This window comes from Vicugna pacos, chromosome 13 (genome assembly GCF_048564905.1).
Source record: "Vicugna pacos chromosome 13, VicPac4, whole genome shotgun sequence".
Taxonomy (NCBI): domain Eukaryota; kingdom Metazoa; phylum Chordata; class Mammalia; order Artiodactyla; family Camelidae; genus Vicugna; species Vicugna pacos.
The window spans coordinates 52704700-52725483 of record NC_132999.1 but is presented as its reverse complement, the minus strand read 5'-3'; the positions used below and the strand labels follow the sequence as shown (position 1 = coordinate 52725483).

The following is a 20784-nucleotide window of genomic DNA, read 5'->3' as shown; positions in this document are numbered from 1 at the left end:
CCCCCCAACCTGACAAGCTTTCCCAGAAGCCTGTCCTAGGCTGTCATGGGTCTGTCAGTTTGGTTTGCACTTGTCATGGTGTGATTATTAGATCACTACCAGTCTCTCCCACTAGAAATGGAGCTGCCTCGGGCAAGGACCAGATCAGTTTGGGGCCTGGCACACAGCTGATGCCCACTTACAATCTGCTGCACGAGTGAGAATCTATTCTATAGCTCTACATGCATGACGAAGCTGCGTGGACGAGTCAAGTCTGTGAACGTGAGCAGGGAAATTGTGCATGTACATAGGCGGCATCCCAAAGAACCTCTGGCCCATGGCTGGGCCACCTGGGAAAGGCTGGGCATTCTGTGGCTGCTGCCCAGGCCCAGGTTGCCTGGGGTGAGAGAGAAAGCAGACCTAAGTTCCCTTGCCCCTCTCCCCTAAACTCCCCCTAAAATAGTCAGGCCCAGGGTCTCTGTACCAGACTGCAGAATACTTCTGTGAAGGGGGCTCAGCCAGGTGGTCACCAGGCTGACCCCTGCCTGTGCCCTGCAGGGGGCTCCACCCTTGCTACCTGCATCCTATCTCGCCCGAGGTCCAACTCAAGCCTGGTCCTGCAAGCCTGCCCTCAAAGCCCACTCCCTCCCCCAGGCCTGCCTCCTGGGCAGCAGTTCTTAATCTGAGAGAAGACAGGCCTCCAAACCCTCTTCCTGCTCAGCTGCCTTCCACCTGCTGCCAGGAGATGGTCTGGAATGTTCCACACTTGGAGTGGGGAAGGAAGCTTGTTCCCACTTCAAGACCTTTACAGGTACTCAGCCCTCTGCCTGGATCACCCTTCCCACAGCCAGTTCCTTCCCATTCAGGCCTTGAGAGGCCCTCTCTGATACCCTTCCCACCCTCCCCATCACTTACTACTCATTTCCTGTCTGAAATCACCTTATTTGTCTGTCAGCTTGTTTTGCATCTGTCTCTTACACTGGAGAGTAACTGCATGAGGCCAGACACCATGTCCATCAGGCTAACTGCTATATTCTCAGTTCTTACATGTTACTTCACACGTGGTAGGGACATGATAAGTATTTGTTGAATGACAAACAGTTAACAGAAGACTTGAAAGACTCCTGTGAGGTGAATATTGTCCCTCGTTATAGGTGTGGAAATTGAGGTTCAGAGAGGGTAAGTTTCCAGCCCAAGGTCACACAGCAAATAGACCACATCAAGATTAGGGACCATCTGACTACACTAGAACCCCAGCATGTCAGCGTGTTTTGTAGCTAATCTTCCCACTTTATAGATAGGAAAATGAGCCTTGGAGAGTAAGAGTGCTGTTTCTCCAGGTTACTGGGTGATCTGAAAGAGATGCACTGTTGGGCTGGGCTGGCCCTTTATTTTTTAAATTTATTTTATTAAAAAAAATTTGGTGGGTTAATTAGGTTTATTTATTTATTTCTAGTGGAGGTACTAGGGATTGAACCCAGGATCTTGTGCATGCTAGGCATACACTCTACCACTGAGCTATACCCTCCCCACCCTGGCCCTTTAAAAGCACCTCCTCATTCCTCTCATTCACCCTGAGGTGGGGACAACTAATAACCCTGCTGCACAAGGAGAGAAACCACGGCTGAGCCAGGGAGGCACTGCCCAAGGTCACCCGGCCAAGACTCAGCGCAGGCCTGGCTGGCTGCAAAGTCAGCATTCTCAGGGTCAGTGGCAAGGTCAGTGCCCATGGCTGGGAGCATGCTCACATGTGGGCAGGTCTCACCTCCCAGCAGGCAGTGAACTTCAGACGGCAGAGTCCACACACTGAGTGATTCTGCCCCAACTGCAGGGCCTAGCTTGTAAGGACTACATGGCAAAGACCACTGAGGGTTCAGACTCTCTGGAGCACCCACCCATAGGAAGTCCTAAAGAGGTTGGTAAGGACATGAGCCAGTGGCTGCCTCTCCCACCTTCTGCTGCCAGATCTGGTTCCATCCTGTGCCTAGCATGTGCCACCAAATGTTTTTCTCCTCCACGTTGCTGACCTTCCACCTTCTCTTCTCGGAACACTGTGTTGGCACTGACCCTCCTTCCCCCACCACACACACACAGACACACTGCCACTTGGTTCACTTCAACTTGTTCTTCGGGTTTCAGTTTCTGGGTCACCTCCTCCAGGAAGCCTTCCCTGATTCCCAGGTGTGGAGGAGGAATCCTTCTTTGACCTCTCAGAACTCCCCACATCTGCCCCCATCAACACATATCTCCCCCATTAAAACTATCTCTTTCCTAATTCTCCCTCTCCCCTGGAACTCCATGAGGGAAGTGGCCTTGTCTATCATCTCCATCACCATGTCCCCAGTGTCCAGCATGGGGTTTGGTTGGCCCTTAGAGGGCATTCCCACATTAAATATTTGTTGAATTAATTTGCTAAATGAATGAATGACTGTCTTGGGAGAGACTCTGAGCAGAGGAAAGCTTTTATGGGGATTTGGGGATATTGGAAATGTCCCCTCCTTAATCACTTTGCCTCAAATAAGCCACCTCCACAGTGTCTAAAATTCTAGCACTAAAATTTTAATGAGTCTCTCTTTGGTTTAATGAGTCTTTTCTCTCAAAATGCAAATGCTCAGAGAAAGGGAAAACATCCACTCACTGCACAGAGTGAACTTATTTCGTCCTAAGTACCCCATGGGGTAAGCAGTCTGGTTCGCATTGTAATGAATAGTTGGAGGTTCAGAGAGGCAAAGTAGCTCAGGCAAGGCCACACAGCAAGTAAAAAAAGTTGAAGTTGGTAGCTGAACTCAGATCTGCCTGAAAAATAGAACCCACATCTTTCCATGCACCACCCAAACAAAGGGATCTGAGCCTAGAGGCAAGCAGGGCCAACCAGACTGGGAACCTTGAGCTGAAAGAGCCGTTAAGGACCACTCTGCCTCTTGACTCTGCTGAAGGGGGCATGGGGAAACCGCCCAAAGATGGGAATTCACTTCCCAAGATGACACAGGAAAACGGCAGTCGCAGGATCAAAACCCATCTGGAGGAGATTTTCTCTTATCTCTTTAAGTTAGAGAGGCTCTTTTCTGGAAGAGGGGGTCTCTCTGGTCTGGAGTCTCTCCTAGGAGTGCTCTCTGCCCAGAAAGTGGCCTTCCCTAGAAATAGGCATTGTCTGGCCTCATAGGAAGACAAGGAGGGACAACTAAGGGGGCTTCAAGGCCTGCACAAGCTGAGTCAAACAGACAATAAAAAGGAGGGAGGGCTAGGAAGAGTGACTGTCTAGACCAGAAAGAGTGGACCTGGGGATATACAATCCCCATCCTTATCTCACTGAAGGGCCACTGCCCGGGGTTGGAGACGCAGAGGGTGTATCTAGGCTCAGGCAGCTGATTTTAAGTAAGGAAGAATTCTGACATCCATTTGAGCTGCCCAGCAGTGAAATGGGCTGCTTCAAGGGTAGTGAGCCTCCTATCACTAGGAGTGAGTAAGGAAGGGCTAGTCAAGGAGTTGCCAAGAGGTCATGATGGTCTCAACCAGGGATGGTGGGCTTCAACAGGTCTGTGAAGCCACTGAAAATAAAGGTACATTTTCCTCAGAAGGCCCCCAAAGTCTTCTTCCAATATTCAAAGGGGTTGTGAATCAAAGGAGGGTTCCTTATTAAGTGGGAGGCCATAGGAGGGTGCCTCAAATATCTCTTCCATCTCCAAAGAGTCTAGGAGACACAAGTTCTTTTGATTCTAAGACTTTACAAAGCTAGGAGTCTGAGACTCAGTGGTTCTGCATGTCAGTCACTGCTATTGTATCCCAACTCCAGCACCGCCTGCAAGACTCTCAGTCTAGACCCTCCCCTCTCCCCTAACCCACACCTGACCTCCCTCTCCCACATCCCTCCAGCCATACCAGCTTCCTCCTTATTCTGGGGACACAGTAAACTTATTTCTGCCTCAGGGCCTTTGCATCTGCTGTTTTCTCAAGTAGCTCTTCTCATTCTTCTCTTTTGGTTCAGAAGCCTCTCCTCCTCAAAAAGTCCTCCATGGGAGTCCTCCATGACTTCTTCCCTCCTCCTGCAGCTTCACGGTACAGGGTGATGTGCAAACTGGAGCCCAGCTGCTTGGGTTCAAATATCAGCCTTGCCAAGAGACCCTGAACAGGTTACTTGGTCCCTCCATGCCTCAGTTTCCTCAGCCCTAAACTGGGGATAATAACAGTACCTGCCTCATGGAGTTGTTAAATTACTGATTAAATCCATCAGTAATATGGAAAGGGCTTTGGAGCACAGCCCAGCACGCCAGGTAAGCTCCAGCTAAGGATCAGCTCTTGTCAGCATGTACTCTTGTTTTAAAATTCAACACAACCATCATAGTTTGTTTTTTGTCTATTTATAGACTGTCTCCCCTACTCCTTATTTTATACATTTAGTAAGTTGAGGCTCAAAGAGGTATGGAACTGACCAAATCAAGGTCTCTGAAGATAGGGACTGGGCCTGTCTAATTTTCCACTGACTTTGCAATCCCTAGATCTGTGTCTGGCATATAGTAGGTGCTCAGTAGTTACCTGTGGCTAAATCAATGATGAATAAATGACCGTGACTCCATCACTCTGAGGTTCTATGCAGCCAGGAGCCTGTGCCTTTAAGACTATTTCAGCCCGCCTCTGCCCACCCTAGTCCCAGACGACCCTCAGCTCAATCAAAGTCCCAGCCTCTCTCAGAAGTAGCTGCTGGGACAGGCAGGCTGATGAGCTGGGGACCAGCATCCATGCCCCTGTCCCCTGGGGAACACCCTCACCTAGGCTGGACCAGGGGAATGAGGCAGGAGTGCCCTGGCATTCACTTTGGGGGATCCCTGCCCAGAGGTATGGTGGCAGGTGTGTGGGCTCAGGAAGCAGCAGCTAGCTCCCCCATCCTGTGCTCTGCCAGCTGCCCACTGGGGGCCTGGCCACCAGATGCATAATAGATGAGGAGGCCCAGTAGGTTGTGCCCGCCTGGCATTTCAGAGCCACTAATGAGGCCAGCCTCGTGCTTCCCACAGCAGCACATAGGCCCCCAGGGCCTCCGGCTAAATGATTACAGAAAGGAGCCACCTGAGGACAGGGGCTGCCCACCGGAGCCCCCCACTCAGCACAGGCAGCATCCAGGAGAGCTAAGGCTAAATGTACAGGCTCAGGCTCATGGTGCTGCCAGTCTTGGTTCACCACTAACTGTGTGCCCCTGGGCCAGCCATGTCCCCTCTCTGAGCCTCAGATTCTTGATCTGTAAAATGGGAGATGGGTCGTAATAATCTCTACTTAGTAAAGCTAGTGTGAGGATAGAATGAAATAATTCAGATGAAGTGCTCAGCCCAAGGCCTGAGACCCAGGAAATGCTTCATATACGCGAGCAACTTGTCCCACTGCGTCATGGGGAAATAGCTCAGTGACCAGATGGGCCCTCCTGCTGGGAGGCATGGGGCTGCGCAGTGACCTCTGTTTTGGAAGTATTCAGGATCATCTCACTGTCCCCCTCCTTCCTTACCCCACAGCCAGGATTTTTCTCATTCCTGTGGCTTCCTCAACTCTGGCCAAGGTCCCTTCCTTGGCAGAAGAAAAAGCTGGATTCAAATCCAGCCCTTGCCAGCTGTGTGACTCTGGGCCAGAGCCTTCAATGTTCTCAGTCTTGGTTTTGGCCTCTAAAAGTAGAGACATTAAGGCAAACTTTCAGGATTGTCATCATGACTTAATGAGACCACCACAGTAAAATGCCCAGCACACCAGTGGCACTTAATCCTTGCCAGGTCCTGCCTCCTCCTCCCAGGGTCCCAGCTTTAAGATCAAAGTTGACTCTCCTCTTTCCAGGGTACTTCCAGCTCCAGCTAGCCATTTCCCCACCCTGACACTGCTCCATCTCCTTCCTCCCCCGATTAAATGTCCAGCCCCCATTAAGGCTGCAGAACCAGAGTTATCCAGTATCCCACTGGCTCCTGATCCTCCCACTGAGCCTCATTCCTCTGACATTTGCACACTTATTCTGTGTTCTTCCACACAGATAACCTGCTGATGAAGGGTAAGGGATAGGGGAAACCAGCCATGATCATGTCTGGCTTCTACCAGGCCTCACTGCTCCCTTAATTCAAGCCTCTACTCTTAATCCTTTTTAAAAAATAGGTGGGGAAAACCCACACCCGCTTCGGGAAGCCCTCCCAGCCTACTTCACAAAGTTTCACCTGTTTCACTCTCTACACACATTCAGTTCAATCCCACAAACATTCATTAAGCATTTACTGGGTTTGGGTAGCTGTAGAAGACTGTGTGGAGGACAGAGAGATGAGAAGAGTACAGTCCAGCTTTTATGGGACTCACGCTGAAAAGTGGCCCTAAGTCAAAAGTAATTCAAGCAACTCCTGCTTTCAAGGCCCTCAGAGCCTGTCTCGCACCTCAGTGTTATGTGTATATGTTCAACTCACCTTAAGTTAACTCACTGAAATATCCAATTCATCAAAGATTATCAAGTGGGACTCTGAAAGAGAGAGTGACCTGCCCAGGGTCACATCTCTAGGATGTGGTAGAGGCAGATTCAAATCCACATGTGTCAGACTCAAAAGCCATGATCTTTCCACTACCTCAAGAATGAGCATTAATGTGTGTTCTACAAGAATGATAAGCAGAAGGACTAGTTCTAAGGAGAGAAAAACAGGGTATGGGGATCAGGAAAGAAACACTCAACAAGTGGTGATAAAAATGGGCTGGAAGTGTGGTGAAGGCTCGTGGAGATGGGAGGAGAGTGTGGGTCAAGAGGAGGGACAATGTGAGCAAAAGCCTGGAGGTGGTGCTCACAGGGCCACATTCTCATCGATCAGAAATGCAGGGCATGGGAGAAGGGCATGTCTCCCAGGCTGGAGACAGGCCTTCAATGCCAGGAAATCATAATTAATAGCTAGAGTGACCTCCATTTAGAGCAATAACTGTATGCCAGGCACAGGCTGGGGCGTAAGGGAGGGCCCAGGGGCTAGCACCATGGACAGCAGCTCTGGTACAAGTGGCCATGGGGCAAGGCATTGTGGGTAATAGGCAAGTTCTTGCCATTTCAGAACCCTACTTTGTAAGTGTGTCGACTGAGGCCCGAGATGGGAAGGGATTTGCCCAAAGTCACACAGTAGTTTGTCACTGTCAATCTTAGACCCTCATCTCTGACTCTTCATTCAGGACTCCCTAGAGTGTTCCCTAGAGTGAACTTTCTGGATCACCCCTCCATCTTCAAGATTTCGCTCAACAGCATCTCTCACTGAGACCTTCCCCGTGGCCTGGAGGCCCTTGGACAAAGTGACTGAGAGTCTGGGTTCTGCACAGACAGAGCCTGGAAGATCAAGATTCAAACCCCAGCTCTGCCACTAACTGTGTGAACTTGAGTAAGTCACTTCCCCCTTCTGTGCATCACTGTTCTCATCTGTTAATTAGAGCTAACTCAGGGACATGGGAAAGATTGTGTGAGGTGATATGGTTCAAGCACCTAACAGTACCTGGTGCACAGCAGGTGCTGTACAAATAGCAATTGTTGGGATATTATTATTTAACTCCTTGATGGAAAAAGTGTCTTCCTCACCTCCATCTGTATTACTTCTCACCCTAACCCTGCTCTGGGCTTAGATTATGGCCTTGCACATAGAAGACACTCAAACTGACTTTGCACATGGTAGAGGCACAGCAGCAGGAAATACAACCCAGAGAGGGAGAGTAACTGGCCCCAGGTTGCACAGAGAGCATCAAAGGAAAATAAAAGGGCAGGCCCTGGAGCTCAGCCCCTGGACACCCTGTGTGCCTCCTGCCCCGGTGTGGCTTCCGAGTGGGGCTCTGGCAGCAGGTAGGGCAATGGTGCCAGACAGGAGTCATCTAGCAGCTGGGGGGCACTGCAGGACCTGGGGACCCCGTGAAGCCCTCAGCAGGGGCAGGAAGCAGGAGCCAGAGCCATTGCAGGCTCTCCTGCTGGAGTTGAAGTGGCAGCAGGAGCAGCCAGCCCAAGTGCTGCTGGTTCCAGAGAAGCCGGGAGGCACCCGCCTGCTGGGGCATCCGGGTGCGGTGAATCCCGAGGTGAGGCTACACCTCCACCCACTGCTTACAGTGCTGGGGAAGCTGTGGACGCTCCCTCCTCCAGAGAGAGGCAGCCTCAGACACAGGAAATGGGCTGGAGGAGGGGGTTCTGAGGTTCTGTATGGAGTGGGAATGGAGGGCTTGGGGGACAGCAAAAAGGCTAAAGGCATCCCTAGTGCAGCCAGGAACCACCATGAGATGAGGTTTTTTTTTAAACAATGTGCTATGAAGTTTAATTAACCAGTACTGGAAGGAACAGAAAAGAGAAAAGGAAGGAAACAATTTCAGGGAGGGTCTACATATGCCAGGACCTGTTTCGATTTTTTTTTTTACAGCTTTATGCTCTGTTAAATAGGCATTTTAATCCCCATTTCACAGATGAGAATATTGAGGTTCAGAGAGGTACATGAATAGCTGAAGATCACACAGGCAGAGGCAGAGCTAAGATTTAACCTAGTTTGCCTACCTTCAAGGCAGAGCTCCAGAAAGAATTGTGGGGGAGACCATGTGGGGCAGAGCTAGTAAGAGGTTCTGCCCACCCCGTCACCTGCAGAGGATGGATGGAGGCTTGGTGGGGTCTGGTCTGGAATTATAGGCGATGACAGTGATTTGGGAATGTCCTCAAAGTTCAGCCAAGTAGCCCAGCCCCTCCCAAGGTCCCTCAGTACTCACCACACACTTCGGCGAGGGGTGAAGGACTTGTCCACCCTGAAACACAGCAAGAGGGGCAGCAGGTGAGGGGGCAGCCCCTTCTCATCAGGCTTTGGCCAGTACGTCAGGCCAACCCCAACTCACCACCACCTTCCCAAAGGGGCCTGGAGGAGGTACTGGTGCCTGATGCAGTCATCATTCCCCGTAGGCTGAAGGGGTCCTAATGTCAGATTAGGGACATGTGAAGGTATGGAGTGAAGGAATAAGGAAGAGAGGCAGCATTGGGGATAAGGGGGTAGGGAAGCAGGGGCCCAGGACCAGGCTATGGGGTGGTAACAGGGGTGGGAGTCAGCATGGGAGATTCTGTAACAGGTGGAGTGGGACAGTGACTACAGCAGTTTGGGGTCAGAGCAACGAGGTAGGGGTGTGGCTGGAGCCAATTTAGAGTGTTTCCAGACAGAACTGAAGAGTGTGGGTGTTCATAAAGATGGGCAAGAAGACCACCCTCCCCCTCCCCCAGTGGCCTGCCTCGATTCTGGAGCTGGAGCTCACTCACATCCACGCAGGGGGCAAATGCCTGGGAATCTGGGAGCGGAAGACCCATGAGGATCTTCCTGTCCTGCCCTGCCCACCCCCTACCCCCACACCCGGCCCCTCAAAGCAGAGCCAAAGAAAGACCTCAAGCCTCCAGAGTTCAGGGACTATTCCCAGATTTTGTCTCTCCCAAATCCCTCCAGGTCCGGCCTCAGGAAGAGTGAACAGTCTGTGCCCCTTCCCCAAGGCTCCGCTCATTGCCCTCTGAGGGCACCTTGGGGTAGAGCTGGCTCCACCTTCCTGCCCTGCTGGGCACTGAGGGGCTCAGCTGTTGGGACAACAAACAACTCCTACCTCCTTGCCAGAGGCCAGAAGAGAATGGGAAAGGGGCTCCAAACCAGACTCTGCCAGCTAAGAGGGGGATCTTCTGAAGAAACATGGCTGGGGTCTCCCAGGGATCAGCTAATGTGGACTCTGCACATAGGGAAAGTGAGGCCAGAGAGGCCAGGACTTGCCCAAGGTCACAACAGAACACAGCCCCACTCCCCGGGCTACCTCTCGGTGTCAGGGGACCAGGAGTCTCAGGGCTAAACCCAGGCCCATGGCCTGAGGCTGGCAGGGCCCTAGGTAGGGAGGGCAGCCCTCTTGTCTCACACCCCACCCAGCTCCTCTGCCGGGGTACCCTTGGAGGTTGAGTGTCCAGAGAGGTGACACACCTTGGATACAATTCCTACAGCTCAAAGACATGTCCTGCACCATTACATGCCTGAGCCCCAAATGCTCTGCACCCAAAAGGTGGGTCCTGTGTGTCCCTCTGACTGCAGGGAGTCAGGGCCTGGTGAAGATTATGCAACTAACTACTCGGCCAGCCAGGAAAGGGGTTCTGGCCCTTCCTTCCAATTTACCAAATCTCTGCGATTCCTAAGGCAAGGACTCTCCCAGCCCAACTCTGCACCGCTCTGCGGTGGGCACTTAGAGTCAGGAGGGAAAGTGACCCCAAGTTGGGCCAGCCACCACTCTGACTCCTCCCTTCCACAGGTCTCCAAGCCAAGGCGGCCAGCAGCCCTGGGAGGAGGGTGTTCCTGAGAGCCAGGCAGCTCTAGCTAAGGGCAGCCCTGGTGCCCAGGCGTAGGGGTTGGCGGGTGTCTGCTAATGGCTTCTAGGTTCCCTTCTTCCAAAACCTCAATGCAGGGCCCGAGCAGCTTCTGGGGCCAAGTCCCGGGCTCCTGCAGGGCCTCCCCGAGACCTGCCTCCTCCCACCCCCACTACCTATATGCGCACCCAGGAGTGCACATACACAGGCCCAGGCTGCCTGTCCACATACAATCACATAAATACTGTCATGCACTTAGACACAAACACAGAAATGCCCACGGGCACTCACGTTCCCACACGTGCACATGGGCACGCAGTCGGAGCACACAGGAACACACACACACAGACTGACCGTACAAGCTATGCACTGACATCAAACAGCTCACACACAAGCACAAATTCACAACTACACAATTCCCCAAACCCAAGGCAGACACCGGCGGGCGCGCGCACCCCCATGCACGCGCCCCCTCACCCCCGCGCAAGGGCGCCCCCAGCCGGCGCACCTACCCTCCATAGGCCCCGAAGGTGAAGCTGCGCTTCCGGCCGCTCATGGTGCCGCCGCCGCCGCCGCCGCCGCCGCCGCCTGGCCCGCGCCGAGCCGGAGCCGCCTTCCCCGCGCCCGGGTCACCTTGGCAACCCAGGCCGCCCCGCCCCCGGCCACAAGCCCAGGGATTGTCCGCGCCCCCGCGGGCTGCGGTCCAGCTGCCGGGGGCAGCCGCGCGCAGAAAAGGACGCTTGTTCGCGCCGCCCTCGGGCCGGAGGCGGGGGCTTCGCTGGACTTTCCGAGCTTGGACCTCGGGGCGGGGAGGCGGGAGGGGCGGGCGGGGCCTCGGCGGTGGGGGGGAAGGGGGAGCGGTTAGGACGAGGCCAACCCTTCACTCCCAGACCAGGGCGTACCCGGTTGCAGACCTTCTTCTGGAGGCAACTCTCTATTCCATCCCCCCTAGAGCCATCGGGCCCTGTCGGCGAATATGCCCCCTCCCCCATCACGATGGGGAGCTCATAGCGGGCCGGCTCAAGAATTTGGAACCCAGGGTCACAATGGTCTGCACTGTACCTCGAATTTCTCATCTGTAAAATAGAACTAATCTGCCAGGGCCCTTGTGATGATGGAGTAAGTTCATATTTGTAGCGTGCTCAACCCGAGCCTGGCACACAGTAAATGCTCAATAAATGCCAGCTACCAGAGTGCTGCACTGTGAGTCAGGAACTCTGCTCCTGAATGAGTGAAGGAAGGAACAGAGTGCCCAGTAGCCCTTCTACTGCCCACTCTCATTCCCTGCCCCACCCCAACCTCCACCGCAAGAGCCTCCCTTTGCCCGGGTGAGGAAGAAGAGAGCAGGAATGGAGATGCTCCACCTTCTTCATGGAAATTCATCCAGTCTCCTTGAAAATTCACTCAGCAACCTTCTGAAGGAAACTGGAGTCTTTGAGCCGGTCATGCATTCACTCAACAAACACTCTGAGCTCTTCCTCTGAACCCAACTCACAGTCCAGTGCTCCACCCCACAGGAAGCTGTCTTTAATGCCCCAAATATGTGTCAAGAGACATGGGACACTGGCCCTGCCCCCAGAACTCATTCACCCCTCCCAGAACACTCTGCCCCCTACCCCTGCAGTCAGGGAGGACCCCAGAACCTTGAGGTTTTCTATGGAGTTTTCTGTTTAAAGGGACTGCAAGGAACAGATGCAGTTGGGGGACGAGGGAGGAAGGACGCCCAAGGGCACAAGGATAGGGCGGCAGGGTTTCTTCAGAAGCCTTTCAGGAACTGTTCCGCCTGGGCCCTGAGCCAGGGCTCATTTAGCTCTGTCTTCCCCCGGGAAATGGTTGGTCTGGGTACAGGGCTCCATAGTTTGCCTCACCCAGGCAGGGAGTGGGGCGCAGCAATCTTCTCATTTCAGACATGAAGAAACAGACCTTGGCTCACAGCAGTTACTTCTCTTCTGGGAGGGTCCCCCTCCAGCCCCTCTCTCTGCTGCACCCTGGACCCCTTCTCCTCTCCATACACTCTGGCGGGTGGAGAAACCCTCAAGAGCCTCTTGCAGAGTGCAGAGCCTCAGCAGGGCAAGCATGATCTCCTCGGCCCTAAAACCACCCCCTTGGTTTGGTGCTCTGGAGCCAGGGCTGGGCTCCTTCTGCTCTGGATTCCTGGGCAGCATGGGACATCCACTCCTCACAGGACAGTCTGGTAGTAGTCCCAAGGGGCAAACCCTAGGCACGCTGAGATTGGCCCGAGGAGGGAGGAAGTGTTTCCTTCCTAAGTGGTAGCAGCAGCAGGGCTGCCCAGTGAGTTGAGGTGGAGGGAAGGACGAGGAGCTGGGCCTAGGTCGTAAGGGGTGTGCAGTGTCACGGCTGGGACCCAGGACTCCAGCCCCAACCGGAGGGCTGTATCTAATTGGATGTAGCCCTCAGCTTCACCGGCCTCTTTTCAGCAGGAATGATCCCTGAGTGGGCTCTGCATGTCCACTTGGCAGAGTGGCCAAAGGGCCTCCAATGTGCCAAGTTTCCCAGCCGGGCCTGGCCCCCGGGAGGCCCTGCCGGTGCTGGGACAGTGGGCCCTTGAGAGGGGCCGTGGGGGCTGCAGGGTTCCCACCAAAGACAAAGAGCCCAGTGTGGGCTCTGGGCTCTTGGGCTCTGACCAGCTGCAGCTGCCTCATTGGCAAGAGCTGGGGGTGGGGTGGGGGTGGAGGGGGGTCACGTCCCTCAGCCAGTGATACACAGGGCACTCCCTGCCCAGCTCCTTGTCCCTCAGGCAATAGCAGAATTTAAATGCACCTTCTTAACATGCACGACCACCTCCAGGAATTCACCCTCTACATCACTGCAGGTAAGCCTGAAGATGAATGGCCAAGGTCAAGGGACAGAGAGGCAGACACACATCCTCATTCTTGTGAAACCCCTCAGGGTTCAAATCCCGGCTCTCTCCCACTCATCAGCTGTGTAGCCTTGGGCAAGTTACTTAATTTTTCTGTCCCTCAACTTCTTCATCTGCAAAATAGGGTTGCTAATGAAGATAAGAGTACCTACTTCAAAAGGTTTTGCCTAAAGTTAATACTTATAAAGCATTGAGAATAGTATTTGAATCACATGTGTTTGTTAACTAAAACACTTGCAGCAGCATCATTTGTATTAGACTGAACTACATGAAATCACCATTTTCGTTGAGTTAGCAAAGATTTATTAGTTTAGTAAGTGTTCCAAAACAAACTAATGGCCAGCCAGAGGGACCCAGATAAATAAATTGAGGTCCATTTCCACCATGCAGCATATGTAGCTCTTGGAAAGAAGGGGGCAGATCTGTGTGTGTGGGCACAAGGAACAACTCCAAGACAGACATACAGACATCCACAGAGGCGGCACAGTAAGGGTGTAGGTGCTGGACCAGGCTCTGACACTTCCTAGCTGTATTGTATTTAATGGCCCTCAGGCATCCAGCCTCCACTGGCTTACTGTGACAGGGAGTTTAAGTCAGCACAGAGCCGGTGCTCACCGACTGGCACTGGGAAGCCACTGCCATCTTTGCAGTGGGACAGAGCTCCCTTCTTCCTTTCCCTCCCCACTTCTTCCCTAGAAACCAGAGCCAGGCTGCCCTCTGGGGTCCAGACCCCCCCTCTAGGAGGAAACCTCTACTTGTGGGCCTCACAGATTTGCACCCAAGTTGTTCAAACTGTATGAAGGAGGAGGGAAGGGTGCAGGGGTGGAGGGTTGCAGAGCTCCCTTTCCAAGTTCACCCTGGTTTGAACTCTGAGAGTTCCACCCACCTGCCTCCAGCTCCCCCTTTCCAACCCTAGGGTGGGGGAGGCTCCTGGGAAGATCTCAGGCCTGGCTCCAGCTGAGGCTGCTGGGTAAGTTCTTGCCAGAGTCACCAGCAACCTTCCCTGTCTTCCCTCCCCTTAGTCTTTCCCATATAAGATATCTGCAAGGGGCATCCTGAGCAGTAGACAGGGCAGTCCTGAGCTTCCTGCCTGGCCAGGCAACCTCCTGTGTGGTTCTGCATTAACCAGTTCTTGCTCCTGGGCCTCAGTTTGCTTATCTGTTAAACACCCACTCTCACTTTGCTGGGTCAGAGACATAATAATGGAAAAATGCATTTGCCTTGAGAGAATTTCATGGGTTCGAAGCATCATTATCCTTAGCTCATGGCCTTTCTAGCCAAGCCACACCCACTCAATCCCAAGATGCTGCAGACCCTGAGCTCCTGGAAAAGGAGTCTCCTGAGAGGCCCCCAACCTCTGGGAAGGGAGGGAGGGCTGGGTGTGGCTTGGCTCACACCCTCACCCCAAGCAGCTACTCACCGAGGTTACTGAACCAGCCATCCTGACTCTGAGACTTCCATCCCATTCAATGAGTTCCTGAGACCTCTGCCTGCTCAAATACCTACTGTGTGCCTGACACTGTTCAGAAACTAGAAGAAGAGGGTAAACAAGATAGATATAGTCTGTGGTGGACATGTGTGCATACCTGCACAGAAACTTCACCAGGTCACACGTGCACTTGTACTGTAAACAAAAACATCCAACTCATGCCTATAAGATCATATCAAGGTCATATGCATGCAGACATGCTCACATGAACATCAGCCCCTACACTGCAAACCCACATGCGCACACACAAGCAAAGGTCAAATCCAGCTCACACCTACAGGTCCCAAATCAGTGTATGCCCACCTACTGACTGTGGCTGGGTTTGTACACACGTGTGAATACATGCCAATGACAACAGACTCATTCACAGAAATCACAGGTCCACTCATCCTTAGATCACATTATGCTCACACAAAATAGACACACAGACACATGAGCACACACCAAACACGTACACACACACAGTGCCGGCTAACTACTGGGAAGAAATAAAGGTAGGGGTTGAGGGATGTGCAATTGCTGCATCCTCAAAAAGAGGGGAGGTCATGACCCCTTTCACATATTATAGGCTGGAATTCAGCCATCCGCCCTCTCTGACTCCCCTGCTAAGGGCATGGTCCTCCCCTCCCATTTTTAGGAGCAGGTAAGTTGAACTGGGAGACTGCATATGTCCAGAGCTCCTCTCAGGGCAGCTGGGCTGACTGAGCCCTGTGCTGGGGGCAGAGAGGAGGGCAGGGGACCTGGTTTGTGCTGCACCCCCTCACCCAGGTCACTCATTGTGTTTCCTAGCACAAACTCTTCCCATTTCGGGCCTCTATTCCATCTGTAAGATGGAGGATGGGATGCCCTGACAATACCTTAAGGTGCCATGCTCTCGCTCAGCCAGTTGGGGATTCTGTGAGCCCCTCTTCAGCCGGCCAAGGCCCCCACCTTGGTTCTCAAGGAGGGCAGCTTTGCCCCCTGGAGGGCATTAGGGGATTACCTGATGGTGGTTTTGGTCCTCAGCAATTCCTGGGGATCACCACTGCCATTCAGTGGGTGAGGGCCAGGAAAGCTATGTTGGGGAGAGTCCCACCCAAGGAGACCCGTTGTGCATCAGATATCCCCCCAGACATACATATGGGGGAAAGGCCTGATTATCCCATTCTACAACTTAACTCTGGTTTACATACGGATATTTATTTTAGTGTGGTTTTAATACGTACTGAGTCTTCCAAAGATGTAACTACTAGAGCCATTCTAAACTAGAGATCAGGTACAGCGATAAGATTTTCTATCCTTAAATCTAAAGGTATTTTTATAATATGCAAACAGGTGCAACCATTTGGTTACTTTATTAGGTCCTCTGATCATGCCAGAGTATTCATCTATGGAAGTGAGGGCTTTTACTTCTCTCAGGGAGGTATACCTTTTGGCTTTTTTAAGTTGTCTGTGTGGGTAGGTTTATTATCTGGGAATACCATAACAGGAAAGTAAAGAATGCTCTTTAAAAACGTATTCTGAAACGGGCCTGGGGAGTCCGCCGCGGTCTCGGACGCCCTCAACTGGCCATTATGGGAACTGCATGGGGAGGGCCAGGCGGGCTCCAGGACCAGGGACAGCGCCCCGGGTATCTCTTCTGGGGAGGGTTGGGACCCGAGAGCTCCCGGAGCACGCGCCCTGCGTTCCCGTGGCCACCCACGCCCTGCCGCACTCCTCAATCTTCCCTTTGAGCGGAGGTGGCCCCCAGAACCTGCATCTTTTTCTTCTCCCTGGCGCAAACTGCCGCGCCTCTCCCAGCTCACAATGACACACCTGCGTGCCACAATGGTGGCACCTGTGTTGCCACCCACCGTGTTCCTGCCGCCTCCTCTCCCCGCCGGGAACCGTTCCTTCGGTGTGCAGATCACGGAGGCGCACCTACGCACCCTGGGACCTCTGTGATCTCCACAACAGCCCCCTGAGGCAGATTATACAAGAGTTTTATGTCAGCCATGACTGATAGGGAAACTGAGGCCTGCAAATAGGGCAGATCCAGCTCTCCTGCCACCCCTCAAGACCTCATCCCCCGTCACATATGCACCACAGATCAACAAAAACAGCTACTCGTTCCTGAGGCCCTACGCCAAGTACTCTTGTTGGTTCAGTCCTCATGATCACCCTATAAATCAGGTAATATTATCATCCCAGGAAACTGAGGCCCTGAGAGGCTAAGTGACTTGCCCAAGGGCCAGGGAAGTAGAAGTGGTTGTAGACTCTCTAGGCTCTTAACTCAGTTCTGAGTCACTCTCAGGGGCATCCTGCCAGGAAGAAAGCCCTTCCAACTGCACACGCTGCCCTGCATGCCACCCCTGGAGGCCCAAGAGTCTCCTCCACCTCAGGGCTTGGGTGGGGTAGTTGCTTGGGGCCCCACATCCCTCACAGAAAAGCCCCTATCTCCCCTTCCTCACAGCTTTAGCCTCACAAAGCACTTCCCCAAGACAAATAATAGATGCTCAATAAACACATGCTGCTCAGCCCTGGTGCACAGTAGGCACCCAGTAAGTGGGGACTGCCCTCAGCACTGTTTCTGGACATGTGCCCGCACAGCCACACAGAGTCAGGAGACCCGGGTCCTGGGCCCAGCTCTGCCACCTGGTCAGCATGACTGTGGGCAGGTCCCTACCCTCCCTGAGCCCCAGTGAAATTCTCTGTAAAATGAGGGCTCTCCAAGCTGCCTTCTCAGCCTGACTCTGGGGGCATGGGAGGTGGAGAGACCCCCAGAAAACAGCTCTGCCCTTCAGCCTATATTCTCCGAATGGAGAAGGGGAGTGTGTTTCCATGACAGGGAGGAAGGCAGGCATCAATGGGAGTCCCAGAGCTTCACCTGATACCTGCCTCCTGCCCAGGCAGAACTCTCAGACCAGCCCCCGCAGAAAGCATGCCCCTAATGCAGGATGCAGTCCTAGAGCCACACCATGTGGGCTCTGGGCCTCAGGGAGACCAGGAGAGTGCAGTCTCAGAGGGAAGTAAGATCTGGGTTTGGAGCCCAGTTCCCTGGCCAGCTGTGTGCCCCAAGACCCATCTCTTTGCCCTTCTAAACCTCAGTTTCCTCAGCCACAGAGTGAGAAGAATAACAATGGCCTCAGGAGTCCTGCCAGCCCTGAGGGCTCTGTTGCGCATGGAGGCAACCCAGATGTGAAAGCCCTTTGTGAATTACCACCATCGGGTGTAATCATCATAATTATTATCTGTAAAATGAGGGGGTTGGACCAGCCGATTTCCATGGGCTCCTCTCCAGCTCTGACACTGAGGATTTCTCGTTTTCTGAGCTGGGAGTTCATGCAGACAGATGGGGTCGGGAGAAGCCAGGGTCTATGGGATTGTACGTCCCTGGGAACCTCTGCAAACAAATCTCCCCATTCATCCACTTTCCCCAACCCAGCCCGGGGTGCTGAGCTCCATGGATGGTCCACGGGGAAGGGAAAAGGGAGGCAGGAGGAGCTGGGATGTTCAGGGCCAGGTCCTGAATGTGGGGCAGCCCCAGAGTTTGAGCCCACCCCTGCCCCTGTCAGAACTAGGCCCCATTCCCCCTCCCCATCTAATCCTGCATGCAGTACACCAAAGTGGTTAAAAGTGGAGTCAGACAGCCCTTAATTCAAATCTGAGCTTCAGCCATACACCAGCTGGGTGACCTTGGGCGGGCTCTTTAACCTCTCTGAGCTTCAATGGGCCTAATGACAGTTGCTCTGAGGATTAAATGAGGTAGATCCATGAAAAGAGCTTAGCCCAGGGACCACTCACTGTAAGTATTTAATTCATGCCCCCATCTGCATCCTGTCACTCAGCCTCCGTTCTGCTTCTCCCCTGGCAGAATGCTCCTGGAATCCCTGAGGCAGCCAGCCAGCTCCCACCTTGGCTGACCCAGGGCAGACCCCAACTGTGTAGCTGGGGGCAAAGGCAGAAAGCAGGTCCCTCAGAGGACCATGGAAGGCCACACCTATCCAGCCAGGGAGGCCTGGGGGAACTTCCCAGTGACTGAGACAGGTGAGGGCTTTGCTGTGTTCAGGGGCTCTGTTCAGTCTTGTTTCTGGAGGCTTGAAGTCCTGGGGGAGGGACTGTAGGGCACCCCTATGCACCTGGAAAACCTCCCACATCTCAGGTGGAGGCACGTGGTAAATGGGACCAGGCTGGAGCCCACCTACCCAGAGCTTCAGCCCTGTGGCATCCAGAGCCGGCTGCCCGGGCTGGCACAAGGGGCTGCAGTGGTCTGCCGGGGTGGCTGGCCTCTCTCTGGACCCCCAAGGTTGGGAAGAGGAAGCAGGGTGGGAGGCTTGCCTGCCATCAGACTGGGCCTCATCCTGGAAGCCCCTTGCAGGTCAATGACATGTTTTACTTTTGAAAATGGAGGAATTGGGGCTGCCCCAACAGTTCTGGCACTGAGCTTGCAAGCAGAGAGAAATTCCCAAGACCACCCTCCACCCCACCCCAAAAGCTCCAACTCAGAGGAGTGGGGTCTTGGAGAGGGCTGTCCTCTCAGCTGAGGTGGGGGTGTCTTTCTCTTGCAGACTTGGGGCCAAGAACTCAGGAGCAGAGCAGAGGGCTGGACCCTCAGGTCTCACCCCTCCACGCCCCCAACAGCCTGGCTGCAACAGGTATGTGGCTCCGGTGGCCTTGAGACGGTCATGGCCTCTCTGGCCACCCAGGAGTCTGTTTCCCCTCTCCAAATCCCAGCAGCACCAGATCCTCAGGGGAGCCTGAGGAACAGGTAGTTACAAGAAACAGCACGATACCTCCAGAGATAAGACACACCTAAGGCTCATACAGCATGGTCACCAGCTCTGTCTCACTGGAGCCACACGGCAAAGGCAGAAACTGCACCCACCCATTGCACAGATGGAAAGAGAGGCTTGAAGATGCCAGCCACTTGCCTGAGATCACACAGCTAGTGGGAAGAGGTCAGAGGTGGAACACAGGTCTCCTGATCGCCAGCACAGAAGACAGCCCCCTATTTCCCTGACTCGTTGGTGCCTTGGTCCTCTCTCCTGTCCCTGGGGTGGAAGATGCTGGCGCTCTCTCCTCCGCATACAGGGGGGAAATGAGACCCAGGGAAACAGGCAATGGAGCTATACTTACACAGCAGAGGCAGGCAGAGAACTGTGCCCAGCCAGCACCCCAAGGCCTGCCCACAGAATGCTCAGTCAGTCCTGCCAATGGTTTTCCCATTGGCTTCCAGGAAAGTGCAAACTCCTTAACAAACTGACTCCAACTCACCCCTACACACACCTTCAAATGAAGCCAAATCAGTGTCGTGATTGCCACCTTTCACGCTGGAGCTGTCACACCACCAGAAACACCCTCACTCCTCCTTTCACTATGCAACTCAAAATTCCACCCATGGCCACCATTACCATTTGTTGACCACCTACTATGTGCCAAGCACTGACTCCCCAAGGGGAAAAACTACCCATCTCATGTGACAAGAGCAATGCCAACTGCCTTGGAAGTGTGAAGTTATGGAAGCAATTCCTGCCCCAAAACACCGAATAAAAGGCTTATTTTTTTCTTGCTGTAATAAAATATTTGAAGTTTTTTTTGAAAAGATTTTTCTGGTGTTTGTTTCTCCTTTGGGCATCCATGTCTCTGCGTGCAGCTCTGTGTTTTTTCAAAGCAGCTCCCAGCCATCATGCCTGATCTGCACAAACAACACTTCCAGGTAGGCAGGCAAACAAGGGCTTATCATCCCTGATCTACGGGAAGGAAATGAGGCACAGAGAGACTAAGTGACTTGTCCAAAGTCACACATCAGAGACCGGACATGGAATCCTGACAACTCCCAGCCCATCTCCTCTGAGCCCCCAACAAATGTCCATGATGAGCTGGATCCTGCCCTGGGCATTTGCCTGCATTTATCTTCTTAACCTTTGAAACAATCCGTCAGGTACATAAAGTTGGTGACCCCCCTTTTCAGATTAAAAAAAATAGAAGTTCAAGTGATGCAGCTGGTCAGTGGCAAAGTCAGATTTTGAACTCATTTTCCTCCAAAAGGGGACCGCAGGGAGGGTGGCCTCACTCTGGCAGAGGTGTTGACTAGAAGAACAGCCAGGTCCTTCGACCTCTTCCAGCCTTGCCTTCTCACCTGCCACAGCAGCACCACAC

The 20784-nt window shown here is 53.3% G+C and overlaps 1 protein-coding gene and 1 long non-coding RNA gene across 31 annotated transcripts in view; one reads left to right on the top strand and one right to left on the bottom strand.

The window, feature by feature from the left end:
- RAP1GAP (RAP1 GTPase activating protein) overlaps window positions 1-20784 on the bottom strand; it is a 62670-nt gene that overhangs the window by 37932 nt on the left and 3954 nt on the right. For 9 of the 30 annotated variants that reach the window (XR_012079429.1, XR_012079433.1, XR_012079434.1 and 6 more), the window contains exon 2: window positions 8692-8727. The exons of 5 other annotated variants lie outside the window; for them this stretch is intronic. Coding sequence is in view for 5 of the 25 variants with exons in the window: in XM_072975166.1 (XP_072831267.1) it covers window positions 8692-8727; window positions 10810-10853 (80 nt within the window). In the remaining 20 variants the exon portion in view is untranslated. Of the gene's footprint in view, window positions 1-8691; window positions 8728-10809; window positions 10940-20784 lie in introns of those variants that run through there. 16 more of the 30 variants (XR_012079424.1, XR_012079431.1, XM_072975166.1 and 13 more) reach the window with 7 other exon arrangements.
- On the top strand, window positions 16541-20229 carry LOC140700957 (uncharacterized). The gene is made up of 3 exons (XR_012079721.1): window positions 16541-16818; window positions 18500-18672; window positions 19194-20229. It is a non-coding gene; the product is annotated as an uncharacterized lncRNA (long non-coding RNA).